This window comes from Falco rusticolus, chromosome 1 (genome assembly GCF_015220075.1).
Source record: "Falco rusticolus isolate bFalRus1 chromosome 1, bFalRus1.pri, whole genome shotgun sequence".
Classification (NCBI taxonomy): domain Eukaryota; kingdom Metazoa; phylum Chordata; class Aves; order Falconiformes; family Falconidae; genus Falco; species Falco rusticolus.
The window spans coordinates 107732536-107756444 of record NC_051187.1 but is presented as its reverse complement, the minus strand read 5'-3'; the positions used below and the strand labels follow the sequence as shown (position 1 = coordinate 107756444).

At 38.4% G+C, this 23909-nt stretch overlaps 1 protein-coding gene across 12 annotated transcripts in view; it reads right to left on the bottom strand.

The window, feature by feature from the left end:
• Positions 1-222: 222 nt before the first annotated feature.
• Positions 223-23909, bottom strand: part of KIAA1109 (KIAA1109 ortholog) — a 125039-nt gene continuing 101352 nt past the window's right edge. For 7 of the 12 annotated variants that reach the window (XM_037394718.1, XM_037394755.1, XM_037394802.1 and 4 more), the window contains 21 exons: positions 22816-23060; positions 21965-22180; positions 20501-20681; positions 18872-19064; positions 16525-16686; positions 16268-16407; positions 15071-15272; positions 14459-14662; positions 14164-14343; positions 11196-11333; positions 10571-10831; positions 9283-9433; positions 8849-9006; positions 8156-8348; positions 7728-7945; positions 6837-7088; positions 6031-6234; positions 5343-5537; positions 4323-4457; positions 2718-2883; positions 223-934 (listed from right to left, as the gene is read on the bottom strand). In XM_037394718.1, coding sequence (XP_037250615.1) covers positions 718-934; positions 2718-2883; positions 4323-4457; positions 5343-5537; positions 6031-6234; positions 6837-7088; positions 7728-7945; positions 8156-8348; positions 8849-9006; positions 9283-9433; positions 10571-10831; positions 11196-11333; positions 14164-14343; positions 14459-14662; positions 15071-15272; positions 16268-16407; positions 16525-16686; positions 18872-19064; positions 20501-20681; positions 21965-22180; positions 22816-23060 — 4011 coding nt within the window. In that variant the 3' untranslated portion in view covers positions 223-717. The remainder of the gene's footprint in view (positions 935-2717; positions 2884-4322; positions 4458-5342; positions 5538-6030; positions 6235-6836; positions 7089-7727; positions 7946-8155; positions 8349-8848; positions 9007-9282; positions 9434-10570; positions 10832-11195; positions 11334-14163; positions 14344-14458; positions 14663-15070; positions 15273-16267; positions 16408-16524; positions 16687-18871; positions 19065-20500; positions 20682-21964; positions 22181-22815; positions 23061-23909) is intronic. The other 5 variants (XM_037394726.1, XM_037394821.1, XM_037394793.1 and 2 more) reach the window with 3 other exon arrangements.

Here is a 23909-nt window from a genome sequence, read left to right as displayed (position 1 = left end):
CAATTACCGCGGCCGGTCCCGCCCAGCTCTCCAGCAGCAGCGGGCGCTGGAGGGCGGGAAAAGGCAGGCGCGCGCCTCGCTTCAGCCGCGGAGGGCGGGAAGAGGCGGTCCTTGCCGCCCGCCCGTCCCTGCCATGCCAAGTTATGCCAAAAGCAGTTCCTTGATTAAACAAACAAATACCACGACCACCCCCCACCCCACCCCCCAAAAAAAGGGGCCCTGTACAATAGTTAAATTTTATTACAAGTGTAATAAACGTAATGATTTTTTTTTAGCACTAAGGCAATCACAGTTTCATAAGTTATATATATATATATGTATACAATTTACACAAGTCTACATTGACAAATCAATTACCAGTCACATCAACGAGGGGTTTGTGTTATGGCAAATAAAGTTTATGAAAATTCACAGTTAATCTGCAAGTATTTTAAAGATGCAGGAATCATATTGCACGTAAGAAAACGGTGGATGCCGAGGAGCAGATTTACAGTGTTCCAGCTATTCCTTCACAGAATGTACATTGGTCATCATCATGCAAAAACTTCAAATACAGAATGGTATCATGTACCACGGTAAACAGTTACTCACAATGTAAGTTTTAAATAGAGTAGCAAAAAAGCTGTTAGGTTTCTCTTTAAACCATATTTAAATTCTTAAAATATCATAAAACACTTTGATAAAATCAAACGGAATTACAGTTGTCACATTATCTTCTTAGTATTCTTCCTTGTCTTTTCCTTTCTTTTCCTTTTCATCCTGTAGTGCAGTACCGAGTTTCTTTATAAGGACTGACAACACTTTGTCCAAAGGATCCATGACACCGCGCTGCAGCCACTTGGGAATAGTAGTCCTCGCATGGTGAAAGCCCAGCTTCTGGAGGATGTAGTCAACGCCAACAGGATCAATTTTTCTCCCAGTCCATGATATTAATCTAGAAAACAATAAACAGGGGACAATCTCAAATATATAAATATAGCCCCTGGCACTTGTGCAAACAAACATCTATTTTTACCATTGTTACCCCTGACGCACTTGCATCCAACGGGCATGGCTTCAAACTTAATGTACACAGGTAAGCTGAAGATGACCAATGGAATGACCTTTCAAAGGAAGAGGATGCTCAAGGAGGCAAAAAACCAGGACCAGGCTGCCTCCAGACGATGTTTGAACCCATGCATGCTTACTGCTAACACAAAATGCCCACTGTCAGGATTTCTTTGGCCTGCATTGATTTGTTGTTTCAATACGTGAATGAACACTGAGGTCCTCCAGCAGTGTCAGCAGAGGTGAAAAAACCAAACCAACCCCAACACAGAGAAAAGTCATTTTCAGCGATTAAAAGTGTATATTGAGAGCAGCAAGTTGCTGCTGTACACGCTGTTCTTTTGTGGTCAGTTGAAACTGCCATATAGCAAGTAGTACATGATACTTTTTTTATTTTAAGGTGACTGCTTAAAGAAGTCTTAAAGAACTGGAATGCTGAAAATGAAAATCTGCAAGATGAAAAAATACACGGCAGAAAGTGAATGGACTGCCGTAGCACAGAGTGAAACACGGTAATCTGTGGTCCTTAATGAGCTTAATTTTACTGTATCCTAATTTTGAAGAACCTCCAACAGGATCTTTAATCTCTGTAATTTCTAATCTAGAAATTAACTGATGCAATAAATAATTGTGTTATCCAACACTTGTCATGTCCTGTAGCCGGTATCTTTCATAGCAGTGCTAACAGCCAAAGACAAATCCGTAACACATCTGTGCACAAAGTTTGGGCCAAGCTGACTCCAAAGCGTAATCAGAGATGATGCTAAAAACTGTAAATTTCACTAAGGCAGAGATATAGAAAAATAACATCAAGTATGACTCATCAAAATGACACTCATTGCTAAGTCTGCAAGACTATGCAGCCTTTTTAGCTGCAAGCATTTCATCAAGAGGGAGAGAGCAGCAGCTGGAGTATAGATGCGAGTAATGAGTTTAATTATTGCTTCTTAATTAAACACATCCATGTAGTTATTCTGTTTTTCCCATGAGGCTTTCATTTCTCCTCTATAAAAACAGCTGGGAGATGGTGTGAGCAGTGTAATGACAGTACGCCCAGAACATCAACTCCCAGATTTTGAGTTGTTAGTTTAGTAGGGAACCTTTACTGGGTTTGGTTTCTTACTCCTTGTTCTCCCACAGACCTGTGTCCTTTAATAGCAAGAGAATACTAGTGTAAGGTTGTCACTTGTACAGCAGATTTCATTTGAGGTTGACCTGATTATCCCTTAGGCAGGAAAGGAAACTCAGCCACGTGTCAATTAATGGACTAACAGATTTTTTTCTTGCCAGCATCTCATGGGAAGTCTGCAGTACAGTAAGTAGATTGCTTTCCTCCTATTCTTACCTAGGAACAGTTTTACATCCTAAAAGCTCCATTGGCCTAACTCAAGATAACTTTAAAGCTATCTGGATAACTTTAAAGATTACTTCAAACGTTTTAAAGTAGCCTAACATGGTCCCACAAAATCTTAGTCATCTGTTCAGAGCAGAGTTCACCATGTATTAATCCATTTAGTCCATTTTTATTGTTAGATCTACAATATCCATGTCCACATGATCAATCCTTTTAGGAGCTGAACAGCATCAACTTGGAAACACATGTCATTTGCAGGACAGTACCCACAGGTAAGATGCACAGACAAGAGAGTGCAGGTAAGCCTGCTTGTTACCTGAGTGTGGGTTCCAAATGCCAAGTATTGCACATAAATTCTCTCCAGTCGACTGTAGTGTAAGTAATGCTTTCCTCCGCCTCTTTGTCAGCGGAGCTGTCGTCTAGAACACCAACGGAGTTTTTCTGTCCTGGACGAGCAGCCAAAATGCGAGGAGGAAAAATTGCTACAAAACAGAAAGAGGGAAAACCCCACCCCAAGTCAGTTACAAGCATCTCACTTGAATTCTCTTTGCACATCATTTAAATAAAAGAAAAGCACAAATTAAAAAAAAAAAAAACACACCACCTTGTGGTTTGGTTTTACAGAATTTCTGGCAAACAGCTTTGATTTGAATAAAGTGCTAGTAAAAAATATCTTATGAAAACTGTAATAGACACTGGATAATACTGGAATGTGGGATTCTTCCTTCTCTCTGCCAGCCCAAGGCATCCAGATACAGGGGCTTTCTTCCAAATTCAATTCAACAAAGCATATATATTACATTCCATAAACGAAGTACGGACACACTCCTGGTATAGAGTATTTTTATGGACTGACAGAGTGTAGTCTCTGAGAAGGAGGACGGCGGGGGAATAGTTAAGTTAAATCTTTGTCCTGAGGCATCAAGAGGACAACCTGAACCCAGCTCTTATTGTTTATTCATCTTAAGCCTGCAAAAAAATCTCTGTTTGGTGCACTTCACAAATACATCAAACTCACTTGTCTTCAATTTGCTTTTCTTCGCAAAGACCACACATTGCTTAAGAATGCATGCACCAAATTTCAATGCTGCAACTGAACATATTCACGTGGAAAAGGTAAAGCATTCTGAAGTCTGAAAAATGCATGTCTCAAAAGAAACACCACTGATGAAAGGACTGCAATACAAGTAATGTAGCTTCCTAAAGCAGTTTGCATCTGCACATAACATCTTACAAAAGGAAAGTTAAACTAAACACCAGGTGTCAAAACAGGAGCATGATTATGACTTGTAGTAACCAGCACAAGCTCATCAATAGTGGGTAAGGAACAGAAATGCAGGAGTATGTCTGTTCTCTGCAGCACACTCCATGTAAGTGCTGCAATGGAGCTGAGCTGACTGAATGGGTTTTGAACAACCTACTGTGCCCACGCAGTGTAGCAAAGCGTGCCTCGCTGAGTACAGCTCCCTACACAGTGGTGGCACGTCAGTGTAGTGATACTACAAAGCTTTTAAGTTTGCCTGCAACCACTATGCTTCCATTCCTACAGGAGCTGACTTAAAATCAGCTCAAGTATTTTCTGAACATTGTTACGCATTTTGAGAAGTGCCAAACTACCTCTTGGCTTTCAGTCCAAAATAACCCAGAAAAACCTTTTTGTTATTGTATGGTTAAATTTCACTTATCAGTGATTGAAAGAGCTAACTATCATTTCATAGCATGAAGTTCAGATTTCAAGAATAATTAATAATATTTCTGATTATTTCAATGGCAGCAAAGTTAGGCTTAACTTTTTAAAAATTAAATCAATTTTTAACAAGTCAGCTCTTCATAAAAAGTATGATTTATTTCCTACTGAATAGTCTGACAACTGCAGATTGTCACACAAGTGTTACCTTTTGTGGTAAAGGAAACAACTTACCTTTTTCTTTTTCTTTTAGATAAGCAGATACCAAGTCATGCAGAAACATAATCAGTTCAGCATCCATAGTCACACAAATGTGGTCTGTAAATTCAGTTACTACACTGCACTCCACCTTTGGTTTAACACTTGTATCTACAGTCAGATAAAAGCAGTATTAATACGCTTCTAAGTACAGATGGTATACATAAAAGTACACAGAACGTGAACACAACAAATTTGAAAATGATACTGCTCTTACTGAACCAGAGACTCAGAGAGGAAGGACCACAATTAAGAGCTGTGTTTAGCAGCCTCAGCACTTTTTAAACAGTTTTCCCATCAAAGTAACATCTGGTATTTTGTAAAAGATATTGAAAATAAAGAAATACTACCGTGTACCAACCCTGATCATGCTCAACATGGAAACTCAAACTAGAGCAGTTATCTAGTGCTTGTGCTACACTGTCAGTGCATGATTTTAGACAATAAGAAAACCTAATAGCAGATTTTGCTAGTTTGGCTATTAAAAAACAACCAAAACCCAAGAGGTTGACTTATCCAGCAGAATTATGCAGGATCAGGTATGGAGTAAAACCACAGCTGAGCCAAAATAACCACCTACATTTATGTCTTATACCTTCAGAATTCTTATTTCCCACTAGTTCCAACTGCATCTGAAGATAACATTTTGAAAAGAGCATAAAATGTAGGTACCCATCTCGTGTTCTGTTTTTCAGAATGGCCCTCTTTTAAAATATTTTAATAAGAAAAACAACCCTCTAAAAACAGCCAACCATGCTGAAATGTTCATATTATTTATCTTAGGAAGTTTTTTTCTATAGTGACCAGTCTCTGGACTAGATCTTTACTTTCTCAGCAGAACTCCCTCCACGTATTTTTACGAAATGATACCCTTTCTTGCAGATCTGCAGTAATTCTCAGATTAAATCCTCTTCTTTTAGCACAGTAGCTTTGTATTTAACTCCTCATTTATGACAAATAGCTTCGGACCAAGAAAAAACAAACTGTTTACTGCACCTTGTAACGAAGGCTCCTGAGGCTCTTGAACGTGAATGGATTTAAAATCCAGCTGCATCCTTGGCAATGCAAAGATGGTTTCAGTTTCATGGTTGTAACTGGAGCCACCTCTGAAGCCACTTAGCAAGCTTGAGCTTTTCACTGTTGTGCTGCTCTCTGGGTTGTTAGCATCAACATTTCGAAGCAGGTTTAGCTCTACATGGACAACAGGAAATTGCTGAATTCAGTAGTCTTTATTAAAAAATGGTTCTTGTCAGCACTGAGGGTGACAAATTTTCACAAAATGCATCTCATAACAAGAAGGAAAGAAGTGTCAGAACCACAACATCCAAGCACTTCTAAGAATCTTTGCTAGTTTTTTGGAAGCTTAAAGTCCATATTAAAGGAGGAAAAGACTGGAACTACTGCAAGGCCAGATACATAAACATGCTGTACATTAACAAAACATTCTGGCTTTACTGCACAGTTTGAAAAAGGACTTGGCTCAGTAACACCTCCAGCTGTTCAGCATATTGCTATGCTTCATTCCACAGTTCACCATAAGGTTCCCAAGAAGAAACAGCTTACATCATTTCAAATTCCCTTCTCCCTGTAGCCTGCTTGAAATTTAGCAGCTGTTGAACAGCACCATCTGCACTGCCTGGCAAGCAGACAGATCCCAAAACTTAATGAACATTAATAATCTAACCTTCATTCCTTGTGGCTGTAACATAATTGAACCATTCTTTCACGCTGGCAACACCATGTGGGGGGTTTTCATGGCGGCGCCTCGTGATCTTTGTGATTGTCGCCATAGGGCTTTCGAGGGCTCCACACGGTTTGGTGACCATAGTGTTATGGCCCAAATGGAAGTCCAGGGTTTGCACAATATATGTGGAGTGTTCACTAGTACCTGCATTGAAGATGTGGGCAGCATAGGGTAAGACAGAGGGGAAAAAAAAAAGAGAGAAAAAAAAAAAAGAGAGAAAAAAAAAAAAAGGAAAAGCAGCTTGGTAAGGGTGGCAGGATTTTTCCTCTCCTTGCACAGGTATATAACATGAATAACCAGTACGGCAGTGGCAGTAAAAACTGGTATGAAGCTTGCAAACAACAGAAAAATTAAATCCTCATTAGCTACAGGCAGTAGAAACTTCACAATATGAAGACAAATATAAGCAATAAGACAATCAAAATTCATCATACAGAAACACAAGGAGTACATAAACACAGACATGGAATCAACAAGGCCAACAATCCACTTTGTAGGCACGTTATCAGGGATATATCTAGTATATTTGAAAATGTACTTTGCATTATTCCACAGATAAATCAAACTGCTAAAGATGGAGAGGGAACAAGTTATTATTTTAGGTAAGAAGTAAATTTTGGGGAAAAAAAATCTTGAATTGCAACTTAAAAGAAGATAAGCTTTCCTTTGATTTCTTCTCACCTATCAATACTTTCTTAAAATGCATTTAAAGGAATTTAGAAAAGATAGGAAATGGTTTAAATTACCATCTTCCCAAACTTTCTGGGCTTCTGTCCAAAATGCAATATTGGGTTCTTCAAGGTGAAATAAGGCCCATGATTTGGAGCGGAAATTAGGTCCATGAAAACAAGCCAGTGTCATATGGTTTCCATGCAGGCTCATGGATCCTCCAAATTGCATTCCATCTTCTGGCAATGGCATCTGAAATAAGGATATATGGCACCCAGACACCACTTTCAGAACTCCTGGCCAATGGCGATGATGGGCTGCATCCAACACTAGAAAGTGAACATGCAATAGCAAGAACAAACTTTAGGAAAGAGAAAAATACAGAAAAGGCTGCTGCCATATTTATATTTTTATTAGAACCATGGAATTATGAGCAATATTTTCTAATCTATTTCACTGACTGTTCCATCTTTGTGATCTAAGGTGGTTGTAGCTTAAGAGTTCCTGAACAAGCGTACTTGGAAATCAATGACTTCACTCACTGTCTTCAGACTAATAATGGTTTCAGCTCATAACCAACAGAAAGTAAGAAGAACGTCACACTTCCACTGCCACTCAAAGTAAAATTTTTCAGAAAGACTTCAAAATAGACTTTGAAAAGTATTTCAACTCTATTGAAATAGTATGAAAACTGAAAAAAATATTTTTCTATTTTAAAATACATATTTTTAACTAACCTCCCAAAATAACATAAGTTAGTTGTTATTGTACTCCAGGTCTAGCGGGGTACTCGAGTTATTAACGTCCTTCATTGAAAGGTTATTGCCAGCCCAAATTGACAGGAAAAAATGTACTGAAGAAACTATTTCAAGCCAAATAGATATAATTGCACATATAAAGTTGCTCATATGGATTTTTGCAATTAAAACACCTTACTTGGGAAGTACATTCATTTTTGTACCACTTACATTGCTCATGTGAGCTTCTCTCTAAGTTGTTGGCCATTGTCTTGGGAGGCAGATACGGAACAGGTCCCCAGGTGGACAAAGCTCGCTTGCTTGTATCAAACTGCTGAGTAAAGAACTCCTGGAGTTTCATTCCTATTTTTATTAGGTCTGGTGTAGTCGATCTTGAAATCATCACTTGGAAGATATCCCATTTCAAGTCCCCATGGACAAATATCTCGCTAGATATTAAAAACAGCAGGAATGTTAACAGTTAATTTATTTCCTACTGAGAAAAAAAAATAATCAAAAAACAAACCACAAAACAATGAACCTTTGCTTTTTAGCAGATGCTTACATTTTTGGTTAGCAATACTGGGCAGAAGACGTATAGGCAGGATTTGACCTTATCAACAAACGTGATGCATTTTAAACACAGGAAGCAGTATTACCTTTTATCAGACATGCTCGAGTCCAAAGCATTATACAGGTTAATTTTCCATTCATCCTGTAGTTTAAGATCAGCATTACTGAAGATTCCCATTAGGATACTGGACCCCATATAGTCAACACGTGCTTCAGTAGAACCCATGGTAATTTGAATTTTATGGCTGGGCTGTTGGTTCGGGTGTTCAGAAATATGAGCTGAAATAGAACCAAAGCAAAACAGAAATATAACGTTAAAGAAAATCAGTTTTTCCATTGGTATCAGCCTTATGCCATCCACATGACACAGAGGGGCTGAGAAAGCACTAGGTTTTTTCCAGATGCATGGGGAGGTGATGACTCTGGTGTAGCGCCAGAACACCCAGCCTCTTTCCAAAGCCTGTTTTGCATGTCCCAGACCATAAGCACTTGTGAAATTCTAGGAGAAGCTGAAATGCTATCAAATCTTTCAGTTGCCATCCGTCCAGACAGCTGAGAGGGGCTGGAGGGTGGCATAAATAGGTAGTGTAATTCTGTAGCGATCTTAGGACTGAATCAGCTATCCCTTCAAAGTGTGCTTCCTAGTCAGACTGCATGAGTAAGAATCCAAAGGTTTTATACGGTAGCATGTTCACAAAGTGAGGTACTGTATATATTCTTCAGTTTTTCACATTTGTTGTCTGAAGCATATACTAATACCAAGCAGCTTTCCAACTTACCCACCATCTCCAGGGTATTAACATCTATGGTACCTCCAACAACTCCCCCTCTGGAGTCCAACTGTGATCTGCCCAAGCCAACAGACATGCTAATTTCCCGATCTCTGCTACTACCCACAGACAGACGACCCTGGCTTTTCAAACCACTGGTGGTCCACCTAGAACAGAGGTGAAAATAGACAACAATTTTCCAGGCTGTCCAAAGAGAAACTGAAAATACTGGACAGCGGCAAATATCATGGTTTAGGCATATGTGACTTCAGGATTAAGCATCCATCAGCATTCATGAGGGGCTTCACAGCTCAAAACTGAAGTAGTTTGGATCTTAAGAGCTAGAAACAACAGGCTGTTTACAGTCTATGGGGAAGATCGGGTTTTTTTGCCCCCAAAACAACACTGTCTGTTTAAAGATGCTTGTTCTCTTTTATACTTACGTTGTATTGCCCATTACATTGCTCATATTCATTTGAACATTTAATTGTTTTAGGTTCATAGCAAATACAACCAGTGTTTCCCATGGTGTTCCTTGCTGGCTTCCAGCTTTATTTGACTTATTGAATGGAGTTGATGTTTTTGAGAGAGTATCTAAAGAAAGCAGTAGAGAGAAATTTAAATTATTCCACATGCTAGGAAAAACTGGCAGAATATATTTGTTGTACATATTATAAAAGCACAGGCTAACACTGTATTTAAGAAGTGCCACAAAACTATGAGTGAGGATAAGTGAGAACTAGAGGATTTGTAATATGTGTTGCTTCAGTTGTCACAGAAATTGACTCATTTTACACTTTTATTTTTACTAATGTCTTTAAGAGAAACAATTTTTAATTTGCAGTCAGTCATGCAAGAGCATATTTTAAATCATTTAGCTGTCTGAAAATACCAGTTCATTCAGAAAATGAATTAGTATTTGAATATTCAGGTGGCAGTTAATTGCACAAGTGCAAAGTCAGAATTTCAAGTATTAGCATATTCCTTGCTCTTTTTAAAAAAATCATGGCAATACTCTTAAATCCTGTGTAAAACTGCATTTCCTATCAACAAGCCAGTCTATCAGTCATAAATCCTTCTCCAACTGTGTCTTCTCTGAAAAACTATTCATACATAACATCTTGCTTGCATTTTAAACAGACCAAACACCTGCCTTCTCTTTTCTCACAGACATTTTTCCTAGACTAAAAAAAGCACCATACTTCTACATCTCCTATCCATATCTAATGCCCTGTGAGCAGCTACACTGCTATGAGACAATACAGCAACATGTGTAGTGAAAGAAATGAAAAGTTACTTTATTTCTTATATGGCCTCTTATTTAGGCCTCTTAGTGTGAGCCTGAAGTCTCAGATGAAATGAAATAACTGACGTCACCTGTGAGCTGTGATACCAGCCCTCTGCTAACAGCATGGTAACTTCTTGGATGAGAACTCATGGCCAAGAAGATGATTATGTAATCAAATTAAGCTGGAGAACCCACCTAATCCCAACTAAACTACTCCTGCTCTAGTAAAAGAAACTGCAGTTTTATAGAAAGTATGCTAACAAACTACACTTTGATTCATCCGTTTCAGACATTTTCCTTTCTCTAAGCCATTGACTCTGCACTCCCAGGCACAGTGGAAAATAATATATTATGGTTGCTTTCTGCAAAGCAGCAATGACACACTTCTTTCACACGACTGCTGGAAATACTTTAAAAAACTAAAGATCACATTGTCTACTAACCTCTCTGAGGCACTGAAGAGTCAGACACACTCCTGGATCTTGTAACAGCAGGAGACTTTAAGCTATGAGATGCTGTCCCAGGTGACATACTGCTGCTTGCAGTATGTTCACTAAAAACATTAGGTGACTGTGCCATATGCGTGAATGAAGCAGACTGGCAGGGCTGCTCCCATGTCCGACAGTATGCTTTCCGTGACGATTCCGGAGAAAGATGCTGGCTTACTCCTTCAATTGAATCTGGCGTTCCAGGACCCGATGCTACTAGAAAAAAAGCAGCAACATGAAAGGCAGAAAAACTACTTAATTTTTGTTTAACAAGATCCTCATACACTAAGAAGTATTTGGACAGTGTCAAAATATATTTTGTTTATTCTGACTAAAGGTTTTCCTCTGTCTTCATTAATATAAGCTCTTTAAATAATTCCATGACCTATTTTAGAAATTTTCCATTTCTTCTTTCTAGGATTTTCTATTAAACTTTTGAGAGTGACTGCATATGGAATAAATTATAATACATTTATATCTAGTCACATATGTAATAATACCCAGGTAATAAATGTTTATACAATTCCTACTATAACCCCTTGTACAAAAAGGTTTAACACAATAAGAAGCAGTGTCTTACCTGGAAGATTTATTGTTTGATCACCTAGGAAAAGCCGTCTAGCAATGCTTCTCCTGTACCAAGCCCTTGGGAAGGCTAGAATCTCACTGAGGCGGCGCATGTCGTATTTAAAAGAAGCAGATCCAATATCACAGACCGCTGAAAAAGAAAAAACACATACTGTAAACTCTCAGCAGTTAACAGGTTTTGGTAACCACATTTAATAGGTGTACAATATAGTCAAATACTTCTTTACCTAGCAGTATAGTCTCTACTGAAATGAAAAAACAGTTTCACTGAGGTGTTGCCTTTTCTCCACATCCAGTATTAGATATAACCACATTTCATAAAGGCAAGATGGAACCTAAGAATACAACTGATGTTGGGTCCTACTTGTGTTGTATGTGCCTCAGACACCTCACCTGAGGTCTTTAATGGCAACCATTCTGCTGTTTGCCCAGTAATTCAGGATCCTATGTGCAGTGAGGAAAAACAAATAAATAAGAAATCTTTAAACTCCACTTCTACTTCAAGGTTCCTTGAGTATTGAGGAGTCCAGCTCTCACTGTAGCTTCACAGGCAGCAGCTGGTGAGGTGGCAAGGTGGTGAATTTGACAGGTAGTAAATGAACACAGACTGCAGAACTGCATCACTGAGTTAATTCTGACTGCATTCCTGTGTGTTTAAGATAATAACACACAGCAAATGTCAGACCCATTATAAAAAAAAATAAAAGAAAAAAGAAAAAAGATAATGAAGAATGCTAAGGTGGCAGCTTGTGAAGGAGATTCAGCTGTAATTTTTAATATGCACAGCATATCACCTCTATAATACCACCCTTAATTGTGCTAGATAACCAACTTTGATTTTTTTTTTCCTCTCTATGGGAAGATTGCTTCAAAACTAGACTATTTCTAGCTTTTGTATAAAAAAAAAAAAAAGAAAAAAAAGGATGAGTATCTGTAAAAGATTTTGTCCTATTCAGGTAGCAAGAGAGAGCTGTGAAATACCTGTTTCTGAAGAGAGGACTATGAAATGGGTGCTTAGTGCTTACCAAACTAGGTCCAGCTGAAACCTTAACCAACTTTGGGAACAAATGTATCAAAAAGTTTTATTATTATACTGGTTTATCTGTTACAAAATGTATTAAGAGACAAATCAGCAAGGAGAAACAGTTTGTTCATCCTTCTGTTCTGATGGAAGGGTGACACAGAAGAGCATTCACACTAGGGCACTGGGGGGCTGCTGAAGGTCATCCCCTTGCTGCTCACTCCTGCTACATGGAGACTTACCGAAGCTGTGCTATATAGGCACCGTGGGCATACTGCGACTGCTTTCTAACTTTAGCAAGCAAGTTAGTGCAGCGTAACAGATGGAGAAAACCCAGCAGAATTCCACCAAACAAGCTGAAAAGAAACCCAGACCAAAGGCCAACCCTCATCGTATACATTTTTCTTAATTATTAGTAGTCCCTTCAACTGATTGGTCTGAGATTACCATTACATTGCTGGATTACCATCACTGCTCTTGATCATCAGCAGTAAAACAGATTTGCAGTGGTACACCAAAATGAAATGATGTAATTCGAGGATTTCAAACCCACTATTTTAACTCTAACAATGCATGACAGTGAGGAAAAAATGAAATATTTTAGAAAGAAGGATTATTATTTTTTTTGGGGGGGGGGAGGGAACAAGAACTACTAGTATAACTAATATAAAAGTATTTACAAGCTAACCAAGGCTACCAATTTTGTCACATAAAGAAATTACATAAACAAGAACAGATATTAAATGTTCCATCTCATTGCCATTTATGTAGTCTCGTATCACTGCACTGCAGTCACACAGACTTCTGGAGCTCTCCAGAAACAGGGCTAAAAAATAAAGGGCATAGATATTGCTGAACAAACAATACTCTTCAAAGACTAGTTTCTCAGGTACAAAGCTAATGTACAGAACAGCACTTTATCTGAAGAAAAATATATATTGTGCAATTAGGTGGAAAATAACTACCTTGTTTTGCATGCTAAGAACTTACAATAAAGTTGACATACTAAGATCACTACTAAATAATGACCTGAAACCACTTCCTTCTGACAATACCTGACAGAAATATCTGCAATACAACTAAAATGACACCTAACTTAAAGCTGACTAAACAGAAACTATGTAGGCTTTATCGCTGTTGTGGGTTGGCTGCAGCTAACAGCCAAATGCCCACTGAGCTGCTCACTCGTTCCACTCTCCTGTGGGAGAGGGAGAAAACAGTAGGCAGGCAAGGAGGCTTGTGCATTGAAGCAGCAATGGTTTCACAGGGAAAGCTTAACCTGTGCGTGCAAAAGAAGAAAAAAATAAAATTGTTCACTGCTCCTCACGGACAGGCAGATGTTTAGCTGTTTGCTGGGAAGAAGGGCCTCAGCACACTTAACAGCTGCTTTGGAAGACAAATGCCATAACCACCAATATCCTTCCTTCCTCCTGCTTTCCCTGAGCTTTATTACTGAGCACACCATCATCACATGCTATGGAATATCCCTGTGGTCAATGTGGGTTGGCTGTCCCAGCTGTGTCAACCCCAGAGCAAAGCAGGAAAGAGAGAAGGCCTGTTCAGCCACAGCCAACACACTTGTGTGTTACCAACACTATTTCAGCCCCAAACGCAAAGCATGGCACCGTACGGGCTGCTACAAAGAAGGCTAACTGCATCCTAGTTACAGCCAGCACAATCTCAGAATATTCAAGAGTCACATTAAGTCACAGGGACTGATGTCAGAGATGTGTTTGAGCAAGTCATTTAGTTGCATTACATGAAGCAGGAGGCTAAAAAAGTGCATCTGCAAATAGGTACTCCGAGCAAAACCTTTACTACGTGGTACAAGTAGATGGCTCTCACACATCTACAGAAGTGCTGAGAGTAAAGACAATCACTGGAACAGCAGTTCTGTAATTACCTGAATAGATGGGATTAAAAGGAAACAAGCACTTACCAGATATGTTTATCAATGTAGTATCTATCTTGCTGGTAGCTTTGCTTGCAGACTGACTCTCAAAAAAGGAAGAACCTCCTGAACGCCTTATTCGTGACAGGCTGACTTTCACAAACTCAAGGTTAATGCTTAAAGAATCCTTCCGGCCAGTGACCGAAGTTGGCTCCTCATCCACATTGCCTAGAAACAGAAAGGAGAAAGTTTAATCTTCCATGACCTTTTCAAATCTTCAGCTCAGAAAGCCATGCCAAACTTAAACAATGTTCATTAAACCAAACAAAAACTTGTTCTGTACCTAAGGCTCCTGACCCAGGGGTGAGAACAGTAACGGCAGATTTCTGTTTTCCAGCTCCATACGGATGGAACACGTAAAGGGAAAAGTCAGACATGCAGGCGGTAAAGCTGAGGCCTGAGGAGCTGCTACTTGAAGTAGTTAAGTCTGACTGGCTGCTGCTGTGCCGCGTTCTGCCAAGGGGGCTGCCGAGTCCAGGTGACGAACCTGAGGTCACATTTTTTTTGGCAAAAGTTAGCTTCAGTACAAAAAAAATTTCAAACGTGAAAGAACACTGACTGTTAACAGCAATATTAAACAGACCAAATGCACATCAAATTATGCCCTTGTAGCAGCAATGTGGCTTAAATAGTCTACGTATCGATGCTAGCCTTTTGCAAGAGATACCTGAACTTGCTTAACCGATGCAAGAAAAACTCCAATATACTCTACCTACACAAGCTTTTACGGGAAGCTAATACATCATGAAGAAATCCCACTGAACTCACTAATACGTAAATGCCTAGCCTTAAGGCATGGAAAAGCTTAACTTCTCCTGTAATTTTAGACAACAGAACATTCCTTTTTATTTATGCTACAAGCTGTATATAGTGTCAGCATTCATATACGTATTACCTGGTCCTCCAGATTTACTAACTGAATTCTTTGAGCCACTCTGTGAAGTACTGCCAGCAACTGACGTATTTTCTGATGGGTACGTTGTGCCTAATGTTTCCAGTTCTCCTCGGTTTGAAGAGAAGACCAGATCCAGGGAAGGCAGCTTCAGCATACATTCAACTCTTGATACTGGTAAGCAACTGAACTTGATTTGAGAAGGCTGAAAGACAGAAAGAAAATAAAGCATTCAATGAACGAATATGAAATACTAAAAACATCCCAAATTTAACATATAAAGTGCTATGTATTTATTTTTTAAATCTAAGCAAGTTGAAGTCTTTTCACACTGGTTTTAGAATTAGTAACGTAACTGTATACAGGTTGATACAGACACACTCATTTCAGGCAATCCCTCCAACACCAGAGCTATTATTTGGACCAGTTTTAGGAAAACTTAAGACACAGGAAGCCTGGACGCAGAAGAGGATGTGTACATCCCCCTCTCTTTCTCCTCTCAAGTCAATACATAGCTAGATGAGCCTGCAAGTAAAAGCTGAGAAAGGCTACAGATTGTAGTGGTTAATTTTCACAGGCATACAAAAAAAGAAATTAAAAAAAGCAAGTTAGAACACATTGTTCAATTTGGGAACACAATCAAGGAAAAAAATTTGTTTAGGCAAAGTGGAAAAATGTAGTAGCAACATTCAGGTCAAGCTCAAGTACTCTGAATCACTCTGTGGTAGCACTTATCTCTCTTACACGCATAAAAAGCCCAGAAACATCACATATTAAGCAGTATGAATAACGCCTTGTAGATGATAACTGTACATTCCTACATTTTCCATATAAATTGAGAAGAGCTTTAATTATTAATTTTGGTTTGTAATGGTACCTATAAACAATGGATAGAAATACTTGTTATGAAAGATATTTTTTACAAAAATCCAAAAAAGACAAGGCAGAAATAATGATTAAAAATCCTCAGAGCTTTTGTGACTTCTCAAAACAGTTCATTTCTTTGGTCTCCACAGGACTAAACTACGTCAGAACTTCCGCTGCAAAACTCCTTTACCATCACACTAGACATCAGTATCTCAGAAAAGTCACTTGAAAATATTTTTTTATTTTTAAAAAAGCACACTTAGAAGCACGGATTGTCTCAAAGACTGTGACTGAAATTACTTCCTATACTGAATGTTGAGTTAAAATGCTCACCTGAACTCGTACATAAACCACCACATCTACAGGGAAGGATGAATATGCTGATGTCGAGGACGATACTAATGACGTTGTAGACTCTTCTAAGGGATCTTGTATATCAAATTGTCCCATGTCTTCATCCTGTGAACTAACAGCTTTTAACAAGTACAAGAACTCATTAGAAAGTGAATTTAAAGGGAAGAGCAGCTCAATGCCACTAGAAGACAGAACAAGAAAAAGCGTAGAGTACTAGAATACAAAATGCAACTTACCTGTGTAATTCCTTTCAATGGGTGTAATTGGAATGGTTTCAAGAGCTTTCTCTAGGAAGTCCAGTAAGCATGGGCTAATCACCATTTCCTCCGGCAACGACTGGAGCGCAACCCATGCATACAGTTTAGCAGTTTTCACTCCACCACTTCCTTTCCCTTTGGCTGCAACATTCAAAAGATAGATTTGTCTAATGTAATACCACTCAACAGTAGCTGATAGACATTAGAAGATACTTCATAACTAACAGCTGTTTCCTCTCATTCTCTGTCTCATCATCTGAAAAGGCGTAAATCAGATCGGTTAGAAAAAATTAAGCTGTAAGTTTTCACTAAGGAAACTGTGCAAAACCAAATGTTGGTCTGTCACTCTTGCTTGTAATTCCCTTGCGTGTGTTCTTGTCCAATTACTCTTATGTCATTGTCACCATTTTGCTTTTTAAAAAAAAGCATACTGAAATCAGATACACACACAATTCTTCTCCAAATACACAATGCAAAGTAACCACAGGTGCCTGGAAATGCAAGTGGAATTAGGAAAAACAAATACATGAACCTGAGAAGAATGTCAGCTTAAACTGAGAAAATACATCAAAGATTAAAACCGTAAGCGACCAGTCCTGCTATGTTTATGCAAAGAATAACTAAAGATTCTAAACCAGAGTTTTTAAAAGCTTGGAGCTAGCCTAAGTATAAACTAAATAAAAAGACTGTTGTCTTCCAAACCTGTGGAAGAGGCTAGCACTTGGATCCATGCTCATCAAAACACAAATATGCACAGAAGGGATTAATACCAGCTCAATTACTGTCTCTATGAAACACAGCTATTAGAAAGAACAGAGATAAATGAAGATACTGATTTTTAATTCTTCAAGAAAAATGTAAACTTTAGCTAAACAACTAAAACAGAGCTTAAAAATCCTTTCATTTGCCAAAAAAACCCACCAGCACTCACTTTTCATTCTATGCAAACTATTCTGTCTAGTGCTTCTGACCAGATTGTCCTATCTTGCTCTTACTGGACACCAAAGACAATAAGACAAGGTGCTTTCCATTCCAGAGGGAAATTAGTATTTAAAAAGTAGTATCAATAACAATACCTGTGTTTTGAAACAATTCGGAACTAATAAATATTTCTAAAAATACAATGCATAAAGAGACACAGTAATGGCAATCCTTAGTTTTGGGAGACACTTACACCATCATACCAGTGCAATTTCCGTAAGCCCCTCACCAAATGTAGAGCTTACAGACAGAAAAAACAGACCCAGTAACTGGGCACAATGTGGTAAAAATTAAAAGGCAAAGATTAGAAAGGGGATAGGAAAATACAGAACAAAACTGAAGAAAAGTGGTATAAATGAAGATTACACAAGGTTCGGTAATCATAAAGAGAACGAACACTTAAAGGAGTAAGAGCTAATGGTTCAATAGCATGGATAATTGAGGAAGGTGTCCCCATCTCACTGTTCTCTCCCAGCATCTCCATTGGTTTTGCAAAAAAAAAACAAACCCAAAACAAACCACAACCAAAAAACCCCAAACACACACAACTTTCTTCAGTTACTAATTTTGTCCGCTCATCAAGTTTTGACAAAAATTTGGCTTTGTTTTTGAAGTGATATTCAAATACAGAAGGAGAGAAGAGTGAATGTCTCAAAAGCTGGAGGTGCAATCTACATACCTCTAGATCTGACATGACGTAACAATGGACTCCTGCTTGAAAACAGGAAGCATTGGAGATAAACCAAAACTTTAAGTATTTTAACTCACGTTACTCCAAATCATGGCTATTTAAGGGCCTGCAACAGCTGAGGACACTAGTCTGGTATTTTGATTAATTCAAATATGTAAAAATGGCTGCTGAAGTACCACAAGAAATAACCAGGTTCCACAAAGCAATAATTTACTTATTACTTGTGCAGCAGAAGGCACTTAAAAGCTGAAAGTATTCTTTGAATAGTGTAATGCATGGAAACAAGGATTCATCTGATGATTTTTTTTTTCTTGGATTACAAGGAATAAAGCAGTCAGCATTCACTTTTTATACAGATACTTAAACTTCACTTTCCAGTAATAAGCATTACTTCATTAAATGACACAGGGAGAAGGCAGTGACAGCCCATCACTGGGATATGGTGACTGCAACAGAAATCTTAGGGAAACTGGTTTGGCAAGTGATTTCTAAAAATGCATTCACACCCTTCTGGCATTGGGTTTCTGCAGCCAAAGTTAAGACTTGATAAATACAGTGCTTCAGGTAACGTGCAGACAGATCTAAAGCTAGTAGATTACATGAAGCAAAGCTACAAATCCATGACAGTTTTAGAAGGTTATTGTCCATAAGTACCTGATGGGATGGGTGGGGGTTGGGGAGGAAGTAAGGTGTTAGTCTTGCTGTGGATAGTGCTAGATAAAGGAGGAGAGGTGGCAGTATCTTTCATACCATACAGCTTGGACTCTTTGGAAAGGGTTCTTGGCAAAGAGGATCCTCGAGAAGTATTTGGCGATTCAGTCTTTAAAGTCTTAGAGTTGTAGTGCAACTGGAAAACAAAGAAAGATCAATTTAATTCATACAAGTAGCTCAATTTCTATACAGCAGTTTGGCATCATTCCTTCCCTTCAAAATAATTTTTTCCCCATTATTTATAAAAATACCTTGTTAAGATATGTTACATTCCCAACTATGACCTACAGAAATAGCTGGTACACATAAATCTTTGTGCAAAAAAGAAAAAAAAAAGATAAATTAATACACTATGAAAAAAAATATCAAGAAAACAGAGAAACAAAAGAAATAAACTATTTAGAAACAATGCCTAAAGCTTGTTCCTCCACTCTGTTATGTTGTACACATCCTGAGCTGCCAACTGTTTGCTCCTGCCTGCAGAGCTTGCTTTCTGTCTTACTGCACGGTGGAACTATTCCACTACTAAACACCAGCATACAGAAAGTTGCATAACGAATAAAAATAATAAAATATTCCAAGAGTTCACACCTCCTCTACGTGCATAATACACTATCAACAAAAACACAGAACATAACAAAAGCTGTAGAGAATGTATAGTTATTCCTGAATTTGACAAAAGGTGATGGGCAGGACCTGAGACATAACTATTTTCCCTGAAGATAGCCCAGAAAACTAGAAAATGGACACATATAGTCCTTCCACATCATATTACTAGAAAAGCCAGGCTGCTTCAAGTGAAAAGCACTTGATTTATGGCATTGCCTCAACTGAACTGCATGAAGGTTCTGTGCAGCAGTGACCTATTTTTCCTTTTCATACTTACTGTGATTTCAAATCACCAAATACAAGAACATTTCTGTTGAGACCCTTTCTCACTAGGATATAGAAACAACAATTAAAAAACCCCAAGAGTGTACAGTCTGATGGTGTTTGAGAGAACACGGTCTTAAAAAAATGCTTTTTATACCAAGATTCTGACTGCTATAATAAGCAATGTGGAAGACACAGCAAGAGAGCTCTATCTGTTAGTGGGCCAACTGCTATGCTGCCCTTCCCATGAATTACTGAGAGTGAACAGACCTTCCTTTATTTAAAAAGGGCATAAAATACAAATTACCTGTCAGAGAAGAAAACAAGCCAAAACAGCTGTCTAATTTTAGACACCAAAACATTAATGGTACAGATTTCTTCTCATTATAACATATCACATACACTGTTTGTTATGGAGTGTCATTTGACATAGCTTTATTTTTGATCATACATACAAGATTTTGGGTTCACCCCCAAGAAAACAATCATAAAAGTGTCTATGAGTTTTCAGTGTACTGTTCCAGAAATCATTATTCCTATTTTAGCAGTACCTACATAACTGAAAAAAGATTTTGCCCAGCTGCTCTGTGTATATATATATGAACTTGTGCATACTGTAACCATGTATTTGCTTTGAAATCACATTTGAGCAGAGAGAAAGAGCAAGCACTTCCCTGCTGAGGTATACACTCCTTTTACCTTTACATCCACCCCAGGAATATAAAACACTGTTGTCTCCACATCACTAGATTTTGTCTGTAGAGATGATGGCACTTTCTTGCCAGCAAGTAAGTGAGAAGTAGATGCATAATTAGTTTGAAATTTCTTCTTTTTTGAAGGAGACTCTTGATCCAAACTTCTGGAACTTCGATCATAGCTCCTAAAATAAATACACTGCAAGTTATTAAAGAAAGCTTCATACTCATATTAATAAGAGTGTATTTTCTAGTATTAAAAAACCTAGAGATGTCTAAAACAAATTTGTAGTATCAACTGTGTAAAGAAGCATTTCAACCTCTGCTTTACTTTCTGTGACCTCTACACCCTTCCTGTCTGTCCACTCTGCCATTTTCATTATGTGATTATTTCAGGCAGTAAAATCTACAAAATTATTGTTATGTCATTAGAGAAACACCCTCCAACACTCTGTACTCTTGCAGTCATCTACGTTACCCAATGTGATCTGTGAAAACTCTTCAAAATGCAGAAAACACTAGTTTTCCTTCTGTGCTGTAAGGCCTGTCTTCATATAAATTCTTGAGAGATTCTTTTTCCTTCTGTATCAATTCTCAGAAAAGCGTGTCTTGGAAAGACAGAAACCAAATTGCTGGCTAATTACAAATCTCCTACGTATACTTCTCAGTAAGAAAAAGTATTTCTCATTTGTTTCTATTTCTTACAATTAGAGTTAAAAAAGGTAAATCTCATTTCCTTATACTATACTTATTAAGAATTATTTTTGTTGAAAAATAAGTTTCTTCAAATTCACTTGTAAATGTAAAGCTGCCATTAGATCCCAAATCATGTACACATGAAAAAAGGAGAATTTAAAAACTGAGGACGATATCAAACCTCATTAAGATCAGAAGTAAAGCACTTCTATTGCCTCAGATAAAAATAATATTTTTAAAAGCATTTTGTTAAGAAAGACATGGAATATGAGCATGCTTTTACACTCAGAAAATAATGGGAGCCCTCAAAGATGATGAGAAAACACATTAGTCCCCACTGTTAGTCAAACCATTATATGGTTTCACTAAGTTGTAAAGTTACTTCTTTGGAAGCTGAAAAAAAAATAATCATCCCAGTGCTCTGAAAGCCTAACATTGTTTATGAGAGATAAAGCATGATCTGAAAAGTAAAACCAGAAGAGAGGCATATGCTGACTTTTGCCAAACAAATGCAACTCCCCACCTGGCCGTAACAACTGCCACTTACAGTGATGCTATGAAGTAGCGGTCATTACTACGAATAAAGTGATGGTAACACACTAACACATACATCTTCTATGCTTTTCAAATGGGTCAGTGCTTAAATCATTAATTATTGTGCATATAACCATAACTTAAGTGATGGAAATACTCTATGGCCTTAACAACCAAAGCAGAATAAAAGTACTCACACCCCATTCGTCATAAGGCAACCAAGTAACACTTTCCTTACCTGCGTAAGCTAATGTCATCATGTTCTTGCTGAAGCATTGTCGGGTGCAGCACACATTTTCCACAATCAATTTCAACCCTGATATCAAGTTCAAAGTCAATGTTTCTCTCCGTGGTGGTGCCGGTCATACTTCTGTTGCTGGGCGTCGTGGGCCAGTGCTCAGTGAACAGCTGGTGGACAGCAGCAAAGCCTGTGGCTTTCTTGCGGGAGGTACCCCTGCACAGGCACAATTGTGGGTCAGGTATCAGCTTGACATTGACCTGAACAGGTGGCAGGAGGTCTTCTTAGACTACCTCCACACTCAGGATGTCATTGTTTAAGAACTTTTTCCCGAAAAGGCCTTATCTGACACACAGCATGTGATCCATCTCCCATTAACACATTACCACGTATCCTTTCTTAGTATAGGGTACCACAAAGAACTAAGACTTTCTTAAATTCTCAATCAAGAAAAGGAGTGAAAAGATATATACAATAATTTCCATATTTTTAAATATTTACATTATTACATGCACTTTGTGGAAGTATGATCACTGGATAAAAGTTATGCTGTATTTGACAAATCTGTCATATGGTCCCACTAAAACCTGCCCTGTGCTTCAAAAAACTCAATTCCCAAGTTCTTTTATTCTGCTCCAAGCCATGAAATTTCTAACAGTCACCTCCTTTTCCAATGAGATTCTCCTCCTTCCTGCACAGTCACCTTTGCCAAACACAACCACCTCTGCCTCCCACAGAGCCACTTCAGGCAAAACTCAGTCCTTCACCAGCAACAGACTTTGCAGCTTTAAAGTCAGCATTTCAAGTGATTTTTCTAAACGTCTCTGTTCTTTCTCAGGGCCATTACTTACGGTGGTTTCCTATAAAAGTATGTCCTCTCTCTTTCATGGTCATCCTCCTTCTCAGAGTCCTCACTGCTTGATGACAAGCTGTCATCCCGGCGTCCTTCTTCAGGCTGGAAGGGAATGCCGGGTGAGAAGACTACTGGAGTTTTGGGTGAACCAAATACCGAGCATGAGCCTTCACTAGTAGATGAGTAATGGGAGGGACCATCAATAGTTACAGACAAAAGGTCCATTTCTGTCTCCTCTGGAAACTGATTATAAAAAGACAAAAAGTTATTAAATTTCCACAGATACTTCCATCGAGAATGCATTAGATAGCTCTGGAAATAAAAGAAGCAAGAGTGCTATGAGAAACTCACTCCTAAGTTCCTCATGATACAGAGACAGCAGAAGTAGAACTTGCCAGACGGATTATGAAAAAGAAAGAAACGAAAGCTTGGTGGGGAGACATTTGCCATTGCCTAGTGATTGAGCTCAGCCTGTTAGCTAAATATGTGTCGTGCTCTGACCAATTCATACAATCAGATGGAATGGAAACATTTAATTTCAGAATATTTTTAAGGAAAAGAACAAAAGACAGCAAAAAAATCATCAGGACCCTTGCAGAGGGGGTAAGGCACGCAGAGACGTTAGTGAGGTGTGCATGCAGGATGCTAACGCAGAATGTACGGCACCGGGCTGCAGCTCAGGGCTGCGCACAGGGCACATGTGCTTTAACACAAAATGAGCTTTGGGCCCAGTCTCCAAAAGAGGCCTCCTGTTTCTCACGTAAAACACGCCACAAGCACCACACAAGCAATTTTCAAACACTTAACTTCTTAAAATGCCTGTGAAAAACCATCTAGAAGTGTTAATTTAACACCAGCACTACCTACACGGTGTTACTATAGAGTTACACCGTCTGCACGTTTGAGTTGGAGCTCTGCTGAAGAACTGGCATTATAATGTCAGAAAGATTTTCTTTTTTTAAAAAAATATTCAACATTGAATACCTTGTTTGATAGCGCTTTGCTATGCCAATAGAACTGAAGCTAAGTTGGCTTATATATGACAACAACAAAAGGCAGAATAGCTTTTAAGTGTGAACATATTTAAATGTG